The 24,772-nt window shown below is 37.8% G+C and overlaps 1 protein-coding gene across 4 annotated transcripts in view; it reads right to left on the reverse strand.

Annotated features, from left to right (window-relative positions):
* Positions 1-908: 908 nt before the first annotated feature.
* The window catches only part of PMS1 (PMS1 homolog 1, mismatch repair system component), a 47,494-nt gene continuing 23,630 nt past the window's right edge, over positions 909-24,772 (reverse strand). For 3 of the 4 annotated variants that reach the window (XM_055719445.1, XM_055719444.1, XM_027807045.2), the window contains exons 7-13: positions 22,653-22,775; positions 20,558-20,701; positions 18,316-19,211; positions 12,573-13,028; positions 11,903-12,033; positions 3,982-4,142; positions 909-1,333 (exon numbers count right to left, since the gene is read on the reverse strand). In XM_055719445.1, coding sequence (XP_055575420.1) covers positions 1,142-1,333; positions 3,982-4,142; positions 11,903-12,033; positions 12,573-13,028; positions 18,316-19,211; positions 20,558-20,701; positions 22,653-22,775 — 2,103 coding nt within the window. In that variant the 3' untranslated portion in view covers positions 909-1,141. The remainder of the gene's footprint in view (positions 1,334-3,981; positions 4,143-11,902; positions 12,034-12,572; positions 13,029-18,315; positions 19,212-20,557; positions 20,702-22,652; positions 22,776-24,772) is intronic. The other variant, XM_027807047.2, reaches the window with a different exon arrangement.

The following is a 24,772-nucleotide window of genomic DNA, read 5'->3' on the forward strand; positions in this document are numbered from 1 at the left end:
AGTAATTTACATTTTCAGATTGCACATTTGCCTGTCTGGTCCGATACTCCCGCCCACAAAACAGCTTGTGCTCAGGTCTTCCAGCAACCTTCAACCATTTACCTAGCAGCCACAGCAACCCCACAAAGCTAGGTCGTACCACTGCGTTTCACAGCACCAAGGTCTGCTAACAACAGAACAACTGGGATGGACAGCAATTGTCAGGTGATCTTTCCTGAAACTTTTAAAACATACTCTCCCAAAGACATTGCACTGCTATACGCAGAAGGCATGATCAGATAGCTTTACAGAAGGCTACTACTGGAAATAGAGGAGTAAATACTACGTTCTGGTAGAGGGAGAATGAACAAGTTTAGCAGAATCAGTAGCGCTCTGTACAGCAGACTTTGCCCCAGTTATGCCACATTGCCCTTGAGCGAGGACAGTTTATGTTTCCCACCCCCAAAGAGTTTGTGTACAGCACTGCACCAACATACATCTATTGGCAGCTACTTTCAGTGCTAACCCGTGCTCCTGTGACTCTGATCCTTTCATCTTTCAAGTCATTGGCCGGGTTTTGTTGATCTAAAGATTTAAGTGTGCTATACTTTTAAGAATCACACCTCTAAGTGTGTAAAAAAATGTTTTTGGAGATTAGACACTAGCAACTTCAATACTCACTTACGCGAGCTAACAATTTCCAAATTGAAATACACCACCATAAAAGTGTAAATACAACAACTGCATATGGCAATGCCCCATTTAAATACCTACAGCTATCTGGCATTCCTTGGAAAATTAACACCTCATCTCCTTAGTACAATAAACTCTGCCAGGCTTTGTTGAAAGCAACCTCTAATGACATGTAAAAAATTTTGACTTACTGGTATTTTCTAAACCTGCAGGAAATAAGAAAAGCATCAAAGTAGTTGAGATCATTTGTTTAGTAAATTCTTTTAAAAAATATCGATGAGTTTTTTTTCTATAATATTTATTTTCAGTTTTCAAGTAGCATTTGGATTTAAATAAAAACAGTCTCTGGGAGGAAAACATACGATAATGAAAAGTCATTATACAAAAGCTTTGCACAAAACATACTGAAATTACAGAGTAACGATCAAAATGAAGCAAGAGAAATATGATCCCAAACAAAATGTTCCATTTACTGAATAATTTCCATGGAGTTGTGCTTGTCAACTTCTGGAATATCTGCTAAGTGATGAAAAAAAGGACGACCATGAACACAGCCTTTATTTTCCTTTCCAAGCTGTTGCTTCATCCTGTAAATTGTGTTTTGTACATCTTCTTTTGACAAATGTAAGGGCAGCTGCCGAGTTAAACGTACTGCTTCTCCCTGTGGAAAGGAAAAACAAGAACAAAACCCCCATAGTTTTGAAGTACTGCTTTTTAACACATTAACCTGGGGCTACCAGAAAGCAGAAATTAAGCATGCACTGTTTAAAGGTCGCTCTTTTCTGCTGATAAATATTCTGCATCCCAGAAACCCAAATGTAACTCTAAACATATCTTATTGGTCATTTTGTGACACTTCTACAGTGGAGTCACACACAGTCTCCTGGTCATGTCTGCATTCGTTTTCTTTTGGGGTCCACTTCTGCAAGATGCTTTGTGTTTCTGAGTATCTTATTTCCTGTTGGCACCAGTATCAGCTGAAGATGTTTACCAGTTCACAAGACACATTCTACACCACAGACTTTAGAACTAACATAAATGAAGTCACACACTCAGCTAAACAAAGTTTTTCAAATGCTATAGTGAAATTTTAGATTGTTGTATGAACGATTGCCTATTGCATCCAGTTATCCCACAATACCAGAAAGCAGAAGTGAGTGCTAAACACAACTACTGAAGCACCCCTCTCCAAGAATCAAACAACTTCAAAAAGAAGTTGCCAGGTTTTTTGTTTCCTTCTCCAAGGTGGGCCTTCCTGCCATTGCCTTCTCTTCTGTACTTTAGTAATGTTGCCTGGACAGAAATGGATGTGGCATACAATCTCCTTTCACATCATACAAACCCGAAGCAGCGTTCATAACATTTTAATCTGAACCTTTTCATTTTGTTTGCCTGGGATTTTCCAAGTGGAAAAACAATCACTGTGGACCATTCTCTACCTAGGAAGGCTGCTTCTTTAACCATTGCCCTATTGTTTTTTCTGGGTCTACCGAAAGACAGCAAAAACTGCAGACATGCTGCCTGCTCAAACATGAAACTTATGATAAAAGTTGCAATTCTGAACATGACAGTGAATGGCATTGCCAGTGTTTAACCCCCAGAACAGTCAAAAAACTCGGTGCTTATCTTAATAGTTTTCCCCATGCCAACAAGACGTATACTTCCTAGTTAATATGTATTTTCCAGCTACTGTTACTGCTGTACATGCACCTTCTTTCTAAACAGTTCCTCACAGGATAAACATTGCTCTTAATAAGACTTCCTTTGATAATCTCTTGATACATACCTTTATAGGTATGTGTATATCTATATGTATAATTGTATATAGATATACTACACACATGTTTATATGTGTGTATAGTATATCTATCCCTATACCTAAACCAACTCCATTCCACACAATCTGACTGACTGATGGGTATTTGCAAGTACAGGAAATAAAGTTTCCACCTCCAGACCAAATTACACACCATTCCTGTCTCAACAAACAAGGAATGATCCTTCCTTAAGCTTCTTTCATGACTGCACAAGAATGTTTCAGCAGAACACAACAGAATCGCTTGCTCCACAGGCAGCTGTAAACTTACTGCCTCCAAAAGACAGGGAAATATTTGTACAATAAGTGTTTCTGTGTAAATACTTAGGTCCCCTTTTGAAGTAGCCTGACCCAGGAAAGCACGTTAGCAAATGCTTAAGAAAAGACTTAACATGTATTTTGGTAACCTTTTTGAATACAGATCTTAAGTGCTAATGAAACATCTAGATGAGAAGAGATAGAAAACTGCTATTGCTAGTTACCCCAGCTTTAACTAGCAGCACATGTATTAGTTGTCCCTGAAACTTCATGCCCATTGCTGTCCCTGGATGGATGATTTTATCTATCTGCATATCAAATATTACCAAGTCATTCCAATTCCAACTGTTGCACAATAACTTCTGTAAGAAAACAGATTAAAGATTCTTTTACTCAGGTACCGTATTTCTGTCAACCAACAACGCTGGCTGCCTATGAAGAACACAGGGTTTTCCTCTCTGTCAGTGCACTGCAGAACTCAGTCACTATTGCATCGAATCAAGTGGACTTACAAGACTGCTAGTTATCAGTATGTGCTTCCTTTAATTGCAGAAGCTACTGATGTGAACTAAATACCAGTATTTGTATGCAGAGGCATATGGAGTTCACTGTATGTGAGACTTCTTTTTTTTTTTTTTTTAATGTCTTAATGTGACAGCTTGCTTTTCTGGGAAAAAAAATAACTTTCCATTTGTCCCTCTCTGCCCTTTTTTTGGAATGAATCGTAGGAATTTTTCTTCGAGTGGAAAGGGTGCACTTTCTGATTTTCATGATGTACATCTCATTGACGTTTACATGAGAATTAAGCTTCAATTAACATCTACTTAAACCATCTTAGAACTTCTTCATAGATTTATGTCAATAACTGTTCTTGATTCAAGTGCCTTCTAGACTTCGTAAAGTAATTTTATGGCAGTTCTGTATTTTAACATGGAGAAATGCCTTTCTAGTCTGAAAACTGTCTATAGAGAAACGTTTTGTGAACATGAGCTTTCAGCACATATAATATCACATGGGACGACTGCTTTTGGATATGTTTGATGGAAGTATTTTGATAAGCAATGCAGAACTCATACACCTCAGAGAGGATATGACATTCTTCTTTTCAAAAGTAACTTCTGTTTAGAACTGAACTACATTAATCAAAACAGAAAGCTGAAAAAAGATTTTCAAGCTGTTTAAGGATTTATTATAAGCTTAGCTGGCCAATACTTAAAAGCAAACTTCTGTCTTACCTCCAAGTAATTTATCACTTTGAGAGGCCTACATTCATATACTTCCTTTGCATTTCCATTAACTACTGCATTCAGAATTTCTCTCAAATCAGAAATACCATAATATGACAGACAATTTGCCATCCCTTCTATTTCCATATGACTTTCTGTAGCTGAAGTACCTGAAAATACAGAAACAAAATAGTAATTTAGACACTGCTTTGATCTCTATTCTGGAGCAATTCAGAGAAAATGCAACTGATACAAAATCACTTAGTACATTAGTCTCTCAAATTCAATACAATTAGGAAAAGTTTTTTGCTCCTCCCTTGGACTGAAAAGCATTTATTTGCCCAATATTTTGTTATGATGATGTATGCCTATTCACATCACAAACACCTCTGCTTATTTTTATTCAAATCCTAGCTGGCACTGTTTATATACTTAGAACGTTTTGCAGCATTCCCAGTCTTGAGCATAGTTTTAATTAAAGTAGAAGTTAGTAAAAAAATACAATTTAGTTGGAAAAAAATAAAACCTGAGTGTTGGCATTATGTCCTGTGCAATTGGTTTAAACATCTGCAGGAGTCCAAATTTTATCGTAACAAATTCAGCTTCTGCTGAAATAAATAGCATTTTTTCCTCCTACCGCAGCAAGGAAAGAACTCAAGACTCCATACTACCATTCATATATCACTGCTGTAGCAGGTACCATTCTGAATGGGAATGATGAATACAACATTTAAACAGCCTTCCCAACAAAACATCTATTCAATCTTTGAGGTGTAAGAGATTTCACTTCTTATTCACACCACTTGCAAAAAATCTGCTTGATTTTGAAGTTGCTACTGTACAGCTCACTTCCACTCCCAGTCAGGAGCAAGCTCTTCAGTGGTCACGCTCACATATTCCCCTGCAGTCCTTCCGAGCTCCTCCTCTCACTCATGTTGGGTGCACAGAAATCTCAAGCCAACCCACATGCCTACCTTCCTTTTTCCTCCACTGCAAGTCAAAGAAGTAGAGAGCTTCACAAGCAGAGCACGGAAGAATACAATGGGTAATGAAAATAAATCCACTGTTGTGTAATGGCCCCAGGTAGGATAAATTATATTCAGCCTCAGCCACAAATGGTTTTTGCAAAGTCAAAACAGCTGGAGACAAATAGACTGCTACAAAGTGGATTAAACTAACAAACTGATAAGGGATTGATCATTCATGTTCCTAATCCAAACAACAATGTGAAAGATTTCAGAAGTGAGAGAAAATATATATGCAATAAAAGTCACCACAAGGTACATTCACTAGCTAATAGGATGAGACTGTTACCCATGACCAAGCACTGTTTATTTGTCAGTCATTAAATAAGAGCATAGATGAATAGGAGGACTATGCTGGTTGAAAATTTTTCTAAATAGGGGTGTGTCACCAGGTAAATAATGCTGTTGTGACTTTTAAAGCTTCATGGCAAAAGATACTTTGACCAGACTGGGAATTTGATATAGGAAACAAGTCCCCCACCCAAAATAAAAAATAAATTATAATTAAAAAAATCACATAACCACTTTCCAGCTACATATTCAACACTGCTTTACATTTAAAACTTTATTTCCTTTGTCACCCAGCATTGTCCTCCTCCTCTTTGTCAAGCTGTCTTTCCCTAATCATAGCCACCAAAAGCAGACACATTTTTTATGTACTGCTGTAAGCCTGTGATCAGATTCAGCTTAAAGCAAAATGCTAAACTATCTGAAAGTTTACCAGTTACTGAAGTGGAGATAAGATGATGTACTATGTCAATATTTCCCCATGGGAAAAACTGCAAGTAAGAGATGGGAGCAAAAAAGAAAGTCTGGATTTAACCTTCTCCAGGTCTTTTCATTTTTATCCCAACTTTGCTTTAATGAAAGACTAGATTTGAGTAACTGTTCCAGACCATTTAATTATGCTGCTTTGTCTCTAAAATCAGAGCTTAGTCTGTTTGACTTTTCAGTAATTACCTGTCTATTAACCAGAGGCAGGATACAACATTTTGTTAAGTTTCAATTGTTAAGATTTTCAATTGAAAATCTTGTATTTCCAGTGCTTCCTCTTTTTCATGAGGAATGACAGTGAGGGTCCCGATTTGCAAAACATTTTTTTCTTTTTCTTCTTTTTATTCTCCAAATCCAGTGAACCAATCCTACATGCTTGCTACCAAGAATGCTAATGCTCAGTGTTTCTCAGTTTTACTAATAGCAATTTTCCTGTCTGCAAATTTTGACAGCCAGATTTGACTTCACCATACTGCTCATTGAATTAATTTGAACACCAAAGGGGGCTTTAGAAAAGTCTAACATAAGAACAACACAAATCTTGGTTAAGTTTTCTTCTTTGGTATTTCTGTGTGTGTGTCATTCTCCTTTGCAGCCTAAAGACTGTAAGCAGAAAAGTAGCCCACTGCATACTGATTAACATGCATTTATCTGCAAATCTTTGCAGGGATTCCAGTACTGGCAACAACTGATGATATAAGCAGATGTCCGAGCCTCAGTGTACTTGTAAATTTTTGATAAAATACATGTTAAGATTTTTGAGTATTCAAACAGCAGTCTTCAAGCAGTTTCCATGGTAGTTTCTCTGAAATGCTTTGCAACTTCCAAGGAAAATATTTCCGTGAACAAATAAACTAGCTTTCAATTGACTAAAAATGTGGCTTTCTCATTGCTGCAAATTTCCCCTTTCTCTTTCCAAACAAAGCATACACAATCATCTTTGCATAATTCCTTCTTGATGGCCAGGAAAAACTGTTCTCTTCCAGCTGCCACCTAGATTAGGTGACACTATAAGACTGTCTATCTTCCAGTCTGTGGTCAAAATCAAACTGAAATTATGTAGCAGCATGATTTTCCACTGGTTGGTTACAAGAGCTGAGGCATCTTATATTACCGAGGAAGATAGGTTATTTATATATTACTGCTCTTCGAGGCCTTGTAAGCACATTCTTTGTGTTATATATGTTGGGACACATATTCTATCAGGCAGACAATTCTACCCCAAAAGCCTGCCTTGGAGCATGGCCCAAGGCCCACCGTTGTTACAAAACCAAGTAAGACGCGTTCCTTGCTCCCAGCTCCTTTCCAGCCAAGAACTCACATCTCTCTTTAGGACTTTCACAAAGGCAAACAGACAGAAGCACAGTGAAGGTACATATAACAAGCACCTCTTAAGAAGAACTGGACGGAAAGTAATCCATCTTACTTCTTGAAATGCTTCTCTGTACATAGGGGTCATTGCAAGCTATACCCAGCAAACAAATGTCTGGCAGATCGCAGAACACTCAGTTAAGCAAAAGCAAACAGCCTGCTCTCCCAAAGGTAGCATCACTTGAAGCCTCAGTAAAGCCAGAACATGAGGGGGTGGGAGGGCAGTGGAAGACAGACTGGAGCTCAGCGTCACAGCTTTGCAAATCACAACAACTGGCACGTTCCACAAAGAAACCATTGATTTTGCCTAACTGACGTACTTGCAGCAAGAAGCATTTTCTGAGGTATTTCACAACATGTTTTTCACTGTCAGCTATCCAGAGAAAAATCTAGTTGAAAACTCCTTAGACTGCTGAGCAATCAATACAAAAAGAAACAAGAAGATATTACAAAAGTTCTTAGTCTACCAAAAGAAGACAATAGGGCATGTCCAAGATCTACGATACCTGGGAACAACTCTGGCTGCAATCATACAGAGTCCTTGAACAATATGGAGCAAAGGTAAATTACATTCCTGCCTTACAAGAGACCATTCAAAAGACAGACTTATCCTCAAATGAAACAACAGGCAAGTAAGGCTTGAAACTCTTACGCTCTTGTAAAAATAAATATTCAAAAGCTGCATTGGTGAAAAAGGAAAACATTGCCAGAACTTCAGTTTTTCCACCAAAAAGACAAAACAAGAATAAAACTCCATGTGGAACAGAGTCCTCATTAGGAAGAAAAAGCTTAATTAGACCTTTCAGAAACCTACTATGAGCAGCATTTGGTGTCACAGGGTGCCATGGGCTTTAGAGTGAGGCATGTCCACGCTATATCTACAAAAAAGGCTGCCAGTATGTTAATAGAGTAATTGTAGTTTAGAACCACCCACTAGCTAAAAGGTCTTGGCCACTTAAGAGTATAGTTGTATTTCTACAAATTCCATGCACTCTGAGTGAGTAAGATTCAATTTCTGAGTATTAATCCCAAGACCTGCCAAATTTAGTGCACAACTAATAATTTATTTTTTTTTTCGTCCTATAAGAGAAGTTGTCCCTTACAGACAAGTCATCCAAAATAAGGAAAACCCAGGGCTCCATGGTTTCTGGATTTTTTTCAAGAAACTATCAGAATCAAAGTCTTTATAAAAGTTCCTCTGTACCATAAGTTGTCAAAAGGTAGGAATTTAAACTGCAAAAAACCATCTTTAGCAAAGACCAGTTGAGATGCAAGCACAATGCAATAAGGGAATTACCAAAGTCACCCTCCCAATTAAGGCAGCTGTTCCAATTCTCTTGTTTTCAAATAAACAGTCAGTCCTGTAAAACACCGCTTGCCCCTCAGTACCCTTCCCCCCCGCCTCACCCAAGGAAATAAGGAATGAATCTATATTTGAGTCATCACACTCATCTAGCAAACAGTCCTAGAGAGGTGCTCAGTACCAAAGCAAGAGGTCTGTGTTCCAAACTCATACCTGAATATTATGAGTAGACTTAACATATGATAATGGGCAGCAATACTCATGGTCCTTCTCTTCTCCTTCAACAACATACATGTGGAGATTTAAACAAATAATCAGTGCAACCTACTAGACTGACAGTCCTCTTCAGAGATCACCATGGGTAAAGGAAAGCCTCTTCTTCTGTGGCCAAAACTGCTAAATGTTGAATTTGAACAGCTACGTTTCCTTTGTTCCTGGTTTTGGAAGGTATCTTTGAGCCACCAACGGCATCACAGACTTATCCACTTGGATCAACAGAAAGGTTTGTTATTTTGCCAAAAGAAATTAACAGAAATACCACTTTCACATTCAAATTCAAAGCCAAAGAAATGGAACCTTTGCCTGTGCCATAGAAGAGGTTGTCTTTGTCAGAAAAATGAAATTTTCTGCTACAGAAAATAAAACTCTTAACCCTGGATGAAGAAAGAAGCCATGCACTAGTGGCTATTAATTAGAAATTGGTCAGAAAGGGACATGTGACTATGTCAGATTTGAAGTCCCAAAGGGAAGTAGAGACTTTCAAATATACTACAGTGGACCCTGAGAACAAGAAAGAGTTGACAGCTCAGTTGAGAAACAGAAAATACCAGGACTGATCCAATTAACCAAAAAATCTGGGAAAAAATGCATTATAAAAGGTACATGCACAGGTGTGCTCCTCTGGATGCTGCTAAGGTGAAACTCCCAGCTACTGTGGGTTAAGTACACATTGCATTATGGATGGACATCTCTCCACTGCAAGCTGTGACTTTGTCACCCACCATGCAAAGTGGCAACCCCGGTCCCAAAACATTAACAATATATCCTGAAGAAACAAAACTCTTCTGAGGCAACTTCTAGTTCAGCAACATCTGAATGCCCCCCTTTCAAGGCTGTGTCTGACGTTTCAAAAACCCACAAAAATAGACACCGAATTCAGACAGCGAACAAAAAAATGCTTCTATAAGGACAGCAAAGAATGTTTTAGGAGATCAACTTGTTCTCTCAAAGTTGAGAAATCCTAGAGAATACTCATGTGTAAGTGAGACAAATCCCTCCTGGTCTAACAGGTCACCTTCCATAAAGGTTATACAACAAGAATCTGTAAATTAAAAGAACCTCAAACTGCATAGTGAAATTCCCAGAGAAGGACAAGTAAGGACTGTTCATAATTAATACCTGTGTTTCTAAAAATCAACTTTAAATAAGTATTTGTAGAAGACAGTAGCATATTTGTAGAAGGTATCATATTTCAGGGATGAGTTTAAGAAAAGAAAAAAGGAAAAGGAGGGACTGATGAAGTATTAAGTAAAAATCCTTGGGTCAGTTGGAAAAAGGCTGGGAGAAATTCCATTTGTTTGCTGGTATTTCTACCTTCATCTGCAATGGTATGCTCTTTTAATAACAGAGGCTGTAACTGCTATAATGGCATCAGCAGAGGCTTATAAACATGACTGACAAGCCTCAGATGTTATTAAAGTTTCATTCGAGTAGTTAAAATATAAGACTGGGAGAAAGAACTGAATTAGATTCCCATTCTTCATATGGGCTAACTGTATGGTACTGATACAGCTCACTACCATGGTTCGATGACCTATACAGTGCACATAGAGCACTTTTACCTTCACTAGCTGTAAACCAAATGAGAACAGTTTCCTCACAAGATTTCATTTCCTTAATTTCAAATACTTAGGAAGACAGGACTGGAAGATGTGTTTACTACTTCCCAGTTACTGTGTCGAGCCCCTTGCTGTTGCATTATACAATTCCAGTCTCTAACTAATCAAGCTATCTTAAAACTAGTTTCCCATCTCCAGTACCACAAGATCAGTCAACAACTCTCCTCTGCTGTTGCCTAGAAACTGTGGTCAAATTTTCACATTCCTTTTATTCACATCTAGTTTACATTCATCAGATTTTGAGCAAAGTTACAACATCAGGAGGTGAAAAATAATAAAGGTATGTGAGCAAAAAGGCTAAGCAAGAATGTTTTTCTCCCTTATTTGTCTAGAGATATATCATAGACCTCCTCAGCCTTTGATTTGCTAGACTGAATAAACCTATTAAGAGCTGCCTCTTACAGTATGCGTTTTATTCCCCTAATCATTCAATCTAATATTATTACCATGAACACCTCTTCTACAAAGTTTTTGCTATTTCTGTAGAGATTTTACCAATCAGAAAGAAGTTTCCCTGGTTTTGCTGTGCATGATTCAGTAAAGAAAACAGCTTAGCTCTGTTCTTCCCAAGAGGCAGCCTCTGAGTGAAGGAGTTGCTCTACATCCCTTTTTTGTACCTACCCTTAAAAGATCCCATATGTTACAGTAGATCTGTCATCACTGTACATATGTGGGGATCTGTAACACATGAAGCTATAGCATTTCTAACAGCTCTTATAGAGAATCTTTTCTCTGAGCTGTCAGCTAGGTACTACCCCCAAAGACGTCTGCTTTTCTTGGAATTCTGCTAGAGAAATCCTTATCCACAGAACCAACCCTGGGTAGGTTGCCTCTGGGTTTCCAACAGCATCCCTTATAAATGGGAAACTTTCTTCAGAAAAATGTATAAACATTTGGTCTCTCTTGCTAAGATAAAAGGATCTCATATGAAACAGATTTATTCTGTGATCAGTGTAGAGGCATTGAAAAGCAGGCTGTCTCAAAAAAAAATGTCAGGCCAAACTCTTACCAAAAGGTGTAGTGATCCTGTCTCTCTCTCTTTACTGGCCCCTTTGGGCTCTCTGTTACAACTCTGATATAAATTAAGTCACTAACCAGATCCAGCTCCTTACTGGACCTCCTCAACTGCTCAACAGCTGAAAAGCAGTCAGCTAAAGCATGCACTCGCAGAAGCTTCGGCAACTAAGTATCACCTTGGAAGAAGCTGCCAGGATTAAAGAATTCTCATTAGTTTAATCTAAATTATGTCAGAATGGCATTTAATGATATTGACATCCAGCATTTTAAGAAAAGAAGAAAAAATAGGTCAGGAAAATGTGGATTTCAGCGAATTCTTTGAACTACTATTAAAGTTTTCTGTTGAGTTATCAGTTTCCATTACTCAATGTTCTAGGTAAATTACATTCTTTGCCAAGTAATAAGATCTCCTGCTTAAGGAAATCGGGATGTTAGGGCTTTAAATGGTTAGGCATAAGATGATCTACATTAACAATCATTTAAACTGTTACATCAGAAGAAACAAACCCCAGTACAACTGAAAGATTTTAAAGTTATCTTACCTTCTATCACTTTTATCTGGAATCCATTTGCTACAAGCCTTCGATCTGACAAATAACCTGATCCATTGAAACTCTGGTAATCCTTCTGCATTTTATAAAGAGCAGCCATATACTGAGATCCACCAATAAGACTGGGAAAAAAAAATCCCCAAAGCGTTAAAAAGCAAAATCCTTAATGTGAAAACTAAAACTGTGAGAACAATACAGAAAATAGTAGTAAGTGATGGGGAGCGATCAAGATTTTTTTAAAGTATTCTGAAAAAGCGATTTGTTTAAAGAAACAAAATCACAAGTACTCACATTTCTTAAAGAGTGGTCGAGTTTAGGCATATAACAATAATTAGCTCAGCCATTCTCTAACCCATGGGGGTCAGTTAGCTAGAGTGAAGTTGTGAAAATGTAGAGCATTTAATTCTCCTCTGGGGAAAGAAATTTGTGTTCACTGCATTACCAAAGAAACCAGTCAAAAGTCATACTTACTTCAACTGGAATATGACCAGGCCTGCTTATTACTAGAAGGTAAAAGTATACAAAACAAAAACCTGTTCTTATAGATAAATTAATGTACAAATAATGACAGAATTAGCAAACAGGGTCTTACTAAAGTGTATTGTAAATAATTATCAAATGACACTGAAATAACATAAATTTTTGCTCAATTGTACTATACCTGTCTGCTAACACAATTGGCTTGTCCAGTTTCTCTACTGGAAGCTTATGATTCATCATTAATCTCTTACATAGCAGGGCTTCTTCCAACCTATATGGATTCAGCAACATTAGCTTCTTCTCAGTAGCAAATATCCAGACATCAGGAAAACTCGGACGACGGATCAGGAAAAGCTCGTGTTCATCTGAGTCATTTTTCTGATGTCTCTGAAGCTGACGTCTACAGGAACTTAGAGAAAAAGGCACTGTGACAATTTTTCTAGGCTGTTCAGGTTTCTGCTTCTTTTCGGTCTGAGCATGAAATATCTTGTCAAGCTTCTGCTGGTTGGATGGAGAAGTCTTCAGCTTGGGTTTCTGTTTTTCTGCCTCCTTCGTTGGTCGGTGTGCTGCCCGTCCCATAGCTTTCCTGACCTCTCTGTTGTATCGTTCCAGGTCTTTAGCAGCTTTTATTTCATAACTTAAAGGAGAAAACAAACCAGTAGCATAATCAGATAAAAACCACCAAATTTCAGCCCCCAACATACTAAAACAAAAGGCAAATGAACCATTTCAACAGACAAGACCAATGCCCATGGTTCATTCAAGTAGCCACGTCAATCTGCTTTCCAATATGACAGAGGTAGAAGGACATCAGGGACTGTGCCTGTATTACATTACCCTTTGAAAATGATGAGTTGGAAATTTTCCTTGACATTTTTTCATTTGTTGATTATACTTGCCTCTGTGAAAGGATTTTTGAAAAGGCAAAGTTGTCAATCAATCAATTCATTTCATTTCATTGACAAAATTTCCATGACAGCCAGCAAAACCTGAATTACTGAAGGGGGAGGAGTGAATTGTATCATACAAAGAGCTACTGCAAGTTGCTTTTGACTTCAGTCCCAAAGACTGTGTTCAACCCTAATTCACAATCAGATACATAAGTTTTGGATGGAGTTTTGTCACAGATACATCCAGCCCAATTCACGAAGTCATTTAAGCTTCTAGAGCTCTACAGACATCAAGGAGAGTCCATGCGGTTAGGTAAGAGTCTGGAGCCTCAACAAGTAAGCCTCAGGCTTCACTTAATATAAAGAAGTACATTTGACTTCAAACAGCCTAGAATTAGCCACATAAATAAAAAGCATGAGAATACAGAATAGACACCATTTTCACAGAATTCTGTAACTAATAAACCTACAGATTTTTCAGAAAGTACTCAGTAACAAACTACTCCTAAATGCTGTCCAAATGGCTAAAACATTACTACATACTAAATCTCTACAACCTGAATGGATTCTTAATGAGTTTACAAATGTCAGGAAGATAGCTAAAACTTTATGGATGCCAGGCTTATACTTGCCTACTGCATATGAATCTTACTTGTTTGAAGGCCAAAGGAGTGGTTTGCTGAACTCCTTCTTTCTGCCCTTATTTGATATTCTGAATTCTAGCAGGTAATTTAAACCAGTCCTATCTTCAATTAAAAAAAAAAAAAAAAAGTAGTACTATCATATATAAGTATTGGAAATAAGTATTTTAGCTGGTCGTATTTATTTATTGCTACTTGCTGGAACAGTTTGATTCAATTATGTGTATGCATGCTAGAAAATTAAGGTCAACAAAAGGGTCACCATTTGCAATTAATTATGATGTGCTAGCATTCACATATGGTACCAATATTTAGTTAACTAAAAAAGTCAGCTTAAATACTTTCTTGCAATAAATCATGTCCTAGAAAATATGGAGTAAACATTAAGATAAAAAACATCTGCTCCTTTTAAAATGAATGGATGAAATCACTTGAACAGATTTTTTTTTATCCCAAATACATTTATAGTTTTGACCAGATCAATACATACTTTGTTTTGAATAGACCCAATTCAAATAAGGGAAAATATTTAACTGTAAGAGAACTGAGCTTTCAGTGATACACTGATAACGCAAAACAAAAGCACTTGCAAAGAAACTCCCACTTGCCTGTCATTTTAGGCTACCACCAGCAAAATTCTAGCCTTACAAGCTTTGATTATGAGGGTTTTGCAAATTCATATACATCACTATCAGTGACTTGCTCAGAATCAAAGAAAACAGCAGGTTTACAAACTGCAAGGGAACAACTTTGCCTTTTCAAAAATCCTTTCACAGAGGCAAGTACAATCAACAAGTGCTACATGAACAGTTTTTTCTCTTAGTGAATTAAGACTGTAAATTCAGGATCCTTTCCTGAAGCTATAAAACCTAAAGCCAAGGAAATTTGCAAAACTGGGTGCAAGGGGGGAGAGGAAGACTACAACAAAGTCTAGTTTCACAGGCAGCTTTGGCTTAACTAGAAAAATGGATTCATGATTTCTTCTTTTCCCCTTGCATCTTAAACCTAAGTAAAACATTTAGCATATAACAAAAACCTTTTAATATAAGCTCTCTCAGGCCTTGTAAGACAAATAATCTGAATTTGACTATCTGGAGTAAACTCTGACTGGAAATGGCCACATGGGTAGATGTGACCAGAATAGACAGGCATCACGTTCTGAATGTAACGCATCTCAGCATCAGCCTCTTCACATAATGAAATCAAATCAACTCAAACTGTCACCATGAGTATTACATTCTGTGTTTCCTTGCTTTGCGAAAATTTAAAAAAGCTTTTAATTGCCCACATCAGCTTTTCAATTTGCTTCTGAAATGCATAGGTTTCAGGTGACTAGCACCATTTCCTAGGAGTGGACAATATGGACCTGCCATCATGACTGCTCAGATGCTGGGGACAAGCAGCAGAACGGAAGGGCTGATACCAGATATTAATACCATTAGTCACGCTTAATATCTGGCAGTATATGAATGGAGCTGGCTAGAGATACGATGGAAGGGCAATGACCAGATGGTACCACCGAATGACCTCCAAACCAAAGAAACCGAACATGTTAACTAAAAGGTTAAAATATAGTTAAAAAAAAGATTTTTTTCTGGAATTGCTAAGGAAGTATATTTACCCCACTGTGAAAGAGTTGCAAATAATGTATATACACACACGAGCCATGCGATGAATGGAAAGTTTATCGGGCAATAAAAAGCTACCACACGCAAGTTCATTACCACTAATGACTGTCTATGTGCATACTCTTCCCTGTCAACAGCCAGCCAAGGCCACGCACGCTACCTGAAATGATGTTTCTCCCAAGGTACAAATACACACATGAAGAATTCCTGTAGAGTGCTGACAAGGCGATTCGTTAGCCTCATGATAACATGCGTCTAGCTCTGAACCTTTCCTACACTTTCAGGATAACCACTGCTGCCACTGTCAGGGCACTTGGAGGGGCTTCTCCTACTCCTACCTCAGCCTGATATGCAAGAAATATCAAGGCCAGAAACACAGGCAAGCTGTGTTAAGTAAGAGCAGAGTGAGTGCAAGAAATTAAACCCTGGCTTTGCAAACCAGGGGGATATGCGATGCTGCCAACATGGACATGCATGGAAGCTTTCCTCTTCTATTATAACCTAAAGACCATAACATTTTACATTCCGGTTGAGTAATAAATGCTGGCTTGTTTTGAAAAGGCCATCCTATGTCACTATGAGACATCTGTTGGTTGTACTGCTCCCAAAAGGGATTTGAACTCACTCAAACCTGCTGGAGGAGCCACAGAACGAAAAAGAGATGCTGGAGCCAAGCACACCCATTGTAACAAACGCCTGACTTTATCACAGAAGGGTGGAGGACTAGAGCCCAGGAAAAGTGGTGTCTTGCAAGCAGGGTTGCATGAAGTTGGAGGTATAGCACACTCAGTAGAACTGCAGCACTTTGGCTGCCCAGTCGTATATACATTTGCTGTTACCTCTAGGTGGCCCAATTTATCCAGAGTATCTGGTAGGCAAGACTTAATGTTCTCTGCCAGACGTACAACAGGTCTTCTGGATTGTTGCCTTGGAGGAACAGATATCTGCGTACTCTTCCTATTTGTTATTTTCTGAGGCAGTTTTAAAAGATTAAAAGTGGAAAAGAGCCACACCAAAGCTGAAATGTAGCGATACAACTAGTGGTAAATCTTTCATTCACTTCAACATCCTCTGGACTCAGTCCTACATATAAGGAAAATATATATAATATACCGTATTCAATACTACATATAAGGAAAACTTCATTACCAGAAAGGTCTCCTTCCTGAACTAATAAAAAGTTAATCTGTAGGCACACTCTTAAACATAACAGTTGTACCAGGAAAGCAACCATGAAATCTCAAAAGCTAAACCAGAGCAAATTAAAATTTTCTGAAACAGCTGGCAGAACCTTTTGTTTCATTTCATTAAAAGCATGAATATAATTGGAATAGATTTCTACTATTACATTAATATTTCTGCTAATGCAGAGATGGACAAAACAAAAAAATATATATGGTTTTATGATCGCAGCATGTTGCTTGCTTAGTAAGCTTTAAATTAGGTAAATCAAAAGCTAGATAAAAATGTTTTATTTTACTCTGATGTAGCTGGTATTCAGAACAATGCAGATGTTTTCAAAGTCAAGAAGTCAAAGAAAAACCAGATATGTTAGCAGTAATTCAACAGGTATAGCTTCTCTGTCTTACCAATCTCCTAGGTGAATCTCTCATTAGTGCTAAAATTACGCTGCTTTGGCTAGTATAATTTCCTTTTCAGTGGTCTTTCTTAATTCCCTCTCCGGCTTCCTTAGCATGAAGAAAACACATTTTTACACCACTTCCAATGAGTTTGTTCTTTAGAACCAAAATTGCATTTTTCAAACTTTCTGCTACAAATCACAATTTGCATTCAAATCATTGCATGTAAACCTATTGAAGAACTACTTCTATTTTCCTCATTTGTGTGATGCCGTGGAGTTTTACATTTTATAAAATCACAAACAAGCTGTGGGAGGTTTGGCTTTTGGGTGGTTTTTCTTCTTAATTATCTTAGAATGTCTCAAAATCCATTATTCTAATTAATCTTTTACCATAATAGAAGTTCCATATAAAGAACAACATACATCTAATATCCAACCCCTGCCCCAAGTTAGGCTAAAATATTTTGCTTGCTTGCAGATAGACTTATCCCTACCTGTGATATAAGACTCAGTGACGATTCATTTTAGAAAAAATACGGAATTTAGCTATTCTGATTGTAATCTAAAAAGATATTTGGTCTTGACTGAAACAGATTAAAATTCAAACTGTACTATACTCTCTGAACCAGCACTGGAATAGCTGTTTAGGGGAAAAAGAAATTCCTTGTGTCATTTGATTGGGTTTTACAAATACAATTCTGAGGTAGCCTAGGTTAGGATATGTACTAACTTTAGAGGAAAGGAGTTTACCAAATGTTCCAATCCTGAAAAAGAATTCTCACTCTGTAGCAATAAAAAAGAAGTGTTCGCTGGAAAAGCTCTGGAAGAACTATACGGTGCCTCATCCATCAGCATGATAGTTTTCATTGACAGTGCATCAGGAGTGACAACACACAGGCAGCCCTTAGAAAACAGAAGTTCACAGGATTCAAGCAGTACATTTTCTTGTCTGTTATCACTAAATAACAATTCAGCAAAACTGTCCCTAACTGCTCCACGGCACAGTGGCAAAATGAGTAACTCCAATCAGCAACTCACAATACTGACGCTTATCTTGAAAAGTCAGAAATCATTTTCTGTTCCATTTTTCACAAATAACTGGAAAGTTACATTTTTTTTTAACTTCACTACAGGTGACTCATTGGTAACTACCAGATTTAGAAGTCACAGCCTGAAAACTTACTTCTTTTTTTCCTCTTCATTCAAGTTCTTCCACTGCTCTTCAATTTTCAGCAGGATGTCATCCATGCTGGTCTTTGGATTATCAGTTATCAATTTTGGACGACATTCTTGAGTGAAAAATCCAATTGCAGACTTTGGTTTCCTTATTATTCTACTACTAATTAAGTCATAAGCTGTCACACGTCCGAATTTGTCACTTATCACATTTCTTGTCTTTATGCTTTGATTTGAGATTTGTGGATCATTGCTTTCTTCACCGGTACGTTCATTTTGCTTATTAATTGTTCCTCCAACTTCAGGTATCAAAATCTTAACAGGTTCCAGGTTGTCCCCTAGAGAGTTTTTAAATCCAATTCCCATACTCCAATCATCAGCAGAGACTTCAGGTAAGTCTTTAGGGCCTAAGGTTTCCTCATTCTTTTCTGTTTCATCAATATTATCAGAACTCAAAAGATGTTCATCAGCATTTTTAGACTTGGGGTCCATGGGAACACCGTTACTCTGAATATCAGTTATATTCTGTCCCTTCTGTTCCTCCACACACAATAAATTTAAGGAACTGTCTGGAAAGGCATCACTCTTAGAAACCTCTTTTTTGTCCAGGCGACTATGTACATTATCACCAGAAAACGTCTGATGATTTAAGCAGATCTCTGTGTTTTTTGCTACTTGACAGTTTTGCACATCACTGCTGAATGAAAGGAATGAAGTATGAGCATGTAGATCATCGTTTCCAGATGGTCCCATTTCATTAACAACCACATCTGTTTGTTCTGTTCTATGAACAAACATGTCTTCTGAGGTAACATCTGTTTTTTTACTTTCACCAGGGACTGTAGCAGGTAGTGGCCCATACAGTGATTTCAACACATTTTCAACAGCAAGTAAGACAGATTCCTGGGGGAAAGAAAAAAAAAACCAAACAAACAAAAAACAAACAGAAAAGTCACACACACAAGCACACCTGAAAATGTAACTGACAGATACTGAGAATACAGAACAATAAGCAAAGTCATCTTTTTCAGAATATTTTCCAAACAAATCTGGACATATTATTGCATTTAAGTTGTTCACACATGCTCAAAAAGACTCATGCTGAACAGCCTCAAATATTTTGTGATTCTGCTCCACCGGTTTAGTTTGATGTCACAAAACTGATTAAGTAGGTACTAACTGCTTAAACCAGTATCGGGCAAAGCTATTCTCAGATAATATTGAGTTAAAAGCTTACAGTCAAGACAGATGCACCAACAACATCCCATTTCATGTAAACACCTTTGTGTAGGTGCTTTCACGGTGTATGCTTCCAAGGCAGCTTTGCATCAAATGACAGAAAAAAAAAAGTAAAAAGAAAAAACACGCACAAAATAAAACAAACAAAACAAACAAAAAAAAAAAAAGAAGGAAAAAAACGACCAACAACCCTTTTTTCTAATGCCAAAGGCAAGGTTTAAACCAGATGAAATGTGAGAATACTGTGTTAATTTTCACACAAGTGACACTCAACAGGCAGTACATTTACAGGATTAACATAGGCAAAAACTTTCAGTGAAGAAGAGGATTAACATACCGGTGTGACTACCTACACTCACTTTGAATAACCGCCTTACCTATGTAGCTGCCTTAACTTCTGTGGCACTGTTTTTCATATCTAGTGCTACAAAGCAAAAGTGCCTTTATGGAAATTTATCACTACACAGCCTCAAAAACATGTGCATATATGGTCCTGATAGTATGAACAGGATAGCCTGAAACTTAAGTGATGTCAACAATAATCTATACACATAATAGCAAAATACTGCTTTGAACAGAAATCAACTCCCTCGACCCCGCCGCCCCCACCTTAACGTACATGACATTTAAAGAGTGACTACTTAGTGTAATTATGAAGTTAAACACGAGATTTATGTGAGGACACGCATCATAACTCCATTTAGCTTCTCTCACTATAAAGCCATCTGAAAATGAAGTGATACATACATATCTCTGACAGCGTAAAAATGATCTTTGAAATCAACTGGGAAATTAATTTTGAATAATCCTACATCTAGCCTTTTCAATACATTTCAAACAACACACTCCTGTGATAAAGGCAAGCTATAATGTAACAGAAGAGAACAGAACAAAAAATTAAAAACAGTGGTACTGTTTATCTCCGAACATTTCAGAAGTCCCAGAAGCCCTTATTATGCTTACACAAGTAAAAAGTTCACAACTCAAAACCAGATTAAAACCTTAGTTACCTTATAATGCAGCAAAACTTGAGTTTTATCAGGTGTTAAATTCACATCCACAGCAGAGGCAGGTACAGTAATATTCAAAAAGAAAACAGGATATAAACGAGTACAGTCCTTGTGTGTCACTAGGCTGTAGTACTGTCGAATTAACTACAGATTGATTTAATAAACAGATGTCAGTAAAGGCAATAAAATAGACACAAAGCACAGAAACAAAATTTGACATTATAAAAGCATAACTGGTTTGTTGGGGTTTTTTTCTGAAGTTAAAGGAATGCCAAAAAATGTCCTTGTGGGTATACATGTATGCCAGAGTAATCACCAAGAGGGCAGCTGTTGGCTTCCTCATCTTCACAGCTAAATAAAAAAAGGAAGCAATTCCAAGACACTAATGGTAGCTAATTTGATCTGAATGAAGATGAATGTATTGATCACACTTGGAAGAAAAGATATGATATGCCCAAATTGGGCTGCAAATCCAATACTCACTTTTTCAATAAACACAAATACTATTATTTGTTTGTTTTTAAAAGAATATCTACTTACATAGCATGCAACTACACTGCTTGTCTCTTTAAGCCAAACTAAAGTCTGTTTGAAAAAGTAGTACTTCCACCTCAGACCTGCCCTTCTCCCAGAATGGGATTAATTTGTTCCTTTTATTAACACAACTATAAATATACAGCTTTTCTCAAGCTCTGCTTGCCCTTACCATTTTCTCTATAATCCTCCCAAAAACTCCTCCAAAAGACTACAAAATTATTTAGTTGTTTCAGAATTTTGATCTTATTAACTAGAAGCATCAAATAAAAATCCTTGCATTTCCCTCTAGTATCAGGGATCCTTCAACAGACATACATACTGGAAAAAAGAATAAGTTAACCTGACCAAAAAAATGGAAAGCATAAAAAAAATGAAGAGCCACTGCAGATTAAATTTTATTTTTAAATTCTTAAATATTGTTTAAATAATAGTAAACTCATTTAAATATTTTCAAGTTACTCTAACCTTAATATTCTCAGTCTATCCTCATCTGGCACAGAACTATAGCAATAAGAGGTCCACCAGCACTTCTTTCCCATACATAGCATGGAGATAAAAGTGAGCTTGTTTTCCAAACCCATCAAAATGTATTCTTACAGATGTACTGTTATCCTCATCTGGCCAAAAAAACCCTACCGACTGGACACAAAAAAAGGTAGGAGCAGTGCAAGTGATAAACTTCCACAAGAACAGCCCTAACCGAAGGGCAATATATTTTACTTTGAACGATAGTACTCTGAATCCCACCTTGCACCTAGCCCTCCGTGCTCTGGTTAAAAAGCTGTCTCTGCCAGGGGATCCAAGCTGAGCACTTAAGGTACCAATACAAGTCCAGGGTTTACATTGACAAAGCTCTGCTGGCCAGCTGAAAGCTACTTCATTGTCCTCACTTTAAAACCTACATGTACACTTTGGCATGAATGTGAATTTCTTTTCTGGGGAGGGCAAGGATTAGGAGAGCAAGGCTGCTCCAAGTGAGGTGCTGCAAGGTTCAGTAGTGTGAGAAACCCAAGAGTATCAAATTCTGCCTACACGATGCCTAGCTGTAGCCAATGCTGCTGCACTATCACTTTCATTTTTATCCAATGCATACACAAATTTAAAGGGAAACTATGTGTATTTGCTTGATTTGCTTGTCCACAGTAAGAAGTGGACGAAATCAAAGCTGTGTTTTCAGAAGAATTCTCTTACAAGAAACTACATAAAGGTCCCTCATGAAAAACCACACAGATGTATTTCTGCAGCCTAATACAAAGAAAGAATCAACAATTCTGGTCTCTCACACAGACTATCTGAAACCACGGGGTTTTTTTTTTTTAAACAGCCATAAACATAACATCCAGCTTTGTGGTTGTAAGTGACTGCAGCACATGGAAAAGAACTGAGGCACCAGGAGTATCAGATCTGCAGAAGAGGTTTTTGTTGTGAATGCTGGTATCTTCAACTGTAATACTCTATTTATTTTATTTGGGTAAAAAAGGCTACAGATTGTATAGGTGTTTCTTTCCTCAAAGTTGTCACATTTGTATACCTTGAATAAAAAGCGAGTAGGTGTTACCTTCAGTATTTCCTTCTGGTGAACTGGACGATTATTTATAAAAATGAAACTCCTTTCTGAACTTGAAAGGCTTGTCAAAGAACTGTCTGACTCAGCTTTTGGGAGAAATCCAGAAAGATTTATCTGCAATGATAAAACAAATACAGTGCAAAAGTTTTTAAAAAGGGACCCCAAAAAGTTTTTTTTCAGAGGTGAGATATTAAAATTAGATTGTACGTGAGTCCAAGATGTTTAAATGCATGCACTGCTTCTTGAAAGTTATGATACAAAAGATTAAAAAAAAAAAGGGGGGGGGGGGGGGCGGGGTTGAGAAGGATGGGTTTGTATCTGTTCTCCTGGATCAATTTTTTGAGAAATTTCCCATTTGGGCTGCCAGTTGCACCAGGTTGCTGTCTGCAGCTGAGGGCTGTGGAGAACAACGCCAGCCAGCTTTTGCCTTGCTGACTGTAGGATTGCCCAGCTTAACCCCTGTCCAAGCTAAAGGCACGCACTGCTGCCCAGCCTGGTGCAGGCAGTAGTGAATTACCCCTGCGGGGAAAGCCCAAAGCACATAATCCCCCCCTTTCTACATGCAGGGCACCTTAAATAGCCTGTCCTAGGCTATTTATTCAGGGCACCTAAATTTACCTACGCCACCTGTATCCAAATCAGCTGACTCTCAAGAGTGCTGAGCACCCACGACTCACAGACCGCAGCAGAACCTGCGAGCACACAGCACTGCCAAGGAGCCTTGGAAAAAAAATCACACGATTTGAGTACGTAGCATTAACTCGCAGTTTTAAGATTTTTCTTTTGAGGTTCTTTAGCTTAGGGTTTTTTTAAGGTCAAAATGATGCCGATAACTTGTGCTGCCTGTTCCATCACCTCCCCCTCTCCCCCACCAAGCAACTTTGAAACTGTTGGATCAATTTCAATTCAATCTGATGAAGAAGCAGAAATCCCAAAGATATTATATTTCCACAATTTCTGTGATAACTGACAGCTGTTTGGAGAGGACAGCCTCAAGATAATGACCTTACTGAGGAAAAGGCAATAGTAACTTTTCAAAAGCCAGAATCCATCAGCATGTAAGAACCCACATGCTGACCAGCCTACGTCCTGCCCCACACATTGCCCCACTGCCACGTGCCCAAACTAACAGGTGAAGGAGCACTGGGGCACTGTGAGGATGGAGATTTTGGAGATACGGGAAAGTCTGGAGAATGTTCTGGTAGCAGAGTAGATCACTGAATGCAGAAATTGGACCTTGTTAGCTTTGCTTTTGGCAGAACCACTTGTATTTACTAAAATCCAAATTATCATGCATTTGAAACGGAGTTTAAAATCCCTGGGATTTGGCCTATCCTTCCCATTCATCTACGTCACGCCAGCTATCTGCTCATGTGCTCCCTTATTCCCTCTTGACCTTGTAACAAGCATTCTGTGCTAAAGCTGGAGTGTTCTGGTCAGCAACGTTGCACATAACCAAACACCACTGGTCAAGTTAAAGAGGTGTCAAATATCTGTTGGATGATTATCAGAAAACAACATGCAGTGCTTCTAGATTTTATTCTGCAACTTTAGCACATCCTCCCTCAACGTTCCTCCTCTACCCTTCAAGCTCCTTTTCTAATTCCCAAATATTTGCACAAGTCTTTCACTTCAAACAATGTTTTTTATTTACAGAAAACATTAAAGCAAAACTGAAAGTCTCTAAATAACTCATTTAAGAAGCCGCCAGATTTAGAAATGGCTGACTGCAGCTATATTTAAAGCCACGTAGCATATCAGTATGGTCATTAAAAGTTAGTAACAATTTCTAAAACTAGTCTTAATTATTACAAATTTTCATATAGGAAATTATATGAAGTATAAAGACAAAGTTACAGAGACTGGAAAATATTACTGAATTTTTGCTTTTAGATTAACTGTTTTCACAATTAATACTTTACTAAAAGACAACTTACATATGTATTAAATTATATCTGTGTTGAAGTGGACAGTAGAATTTCTTTCTTTAGTACTTTTTCTCCAGTGGCACATGTTATCTGCTAAACCTATCCTCCACAGAAACAGAAGAGACCAAGAAAATTCCCTGTGTGAAAGTTTTCAGCCAAAACAGATCCACCCATTTACAAGAC

Source organism: Falco cherrug, chromosome 8 (assembly GCF_023634085.1).
Source record: "Falco cherrug isolate bFalChe1 chromosome 8, bFalChe1.pri, whole genome shotgun sequence".
NCBI classification, from domain to species: domain Eukaryota; kingdom Metazoa; phylum Chordata; class Aves; order Falconiformes; family Falconidae; genus Falco; species Falco cherrug.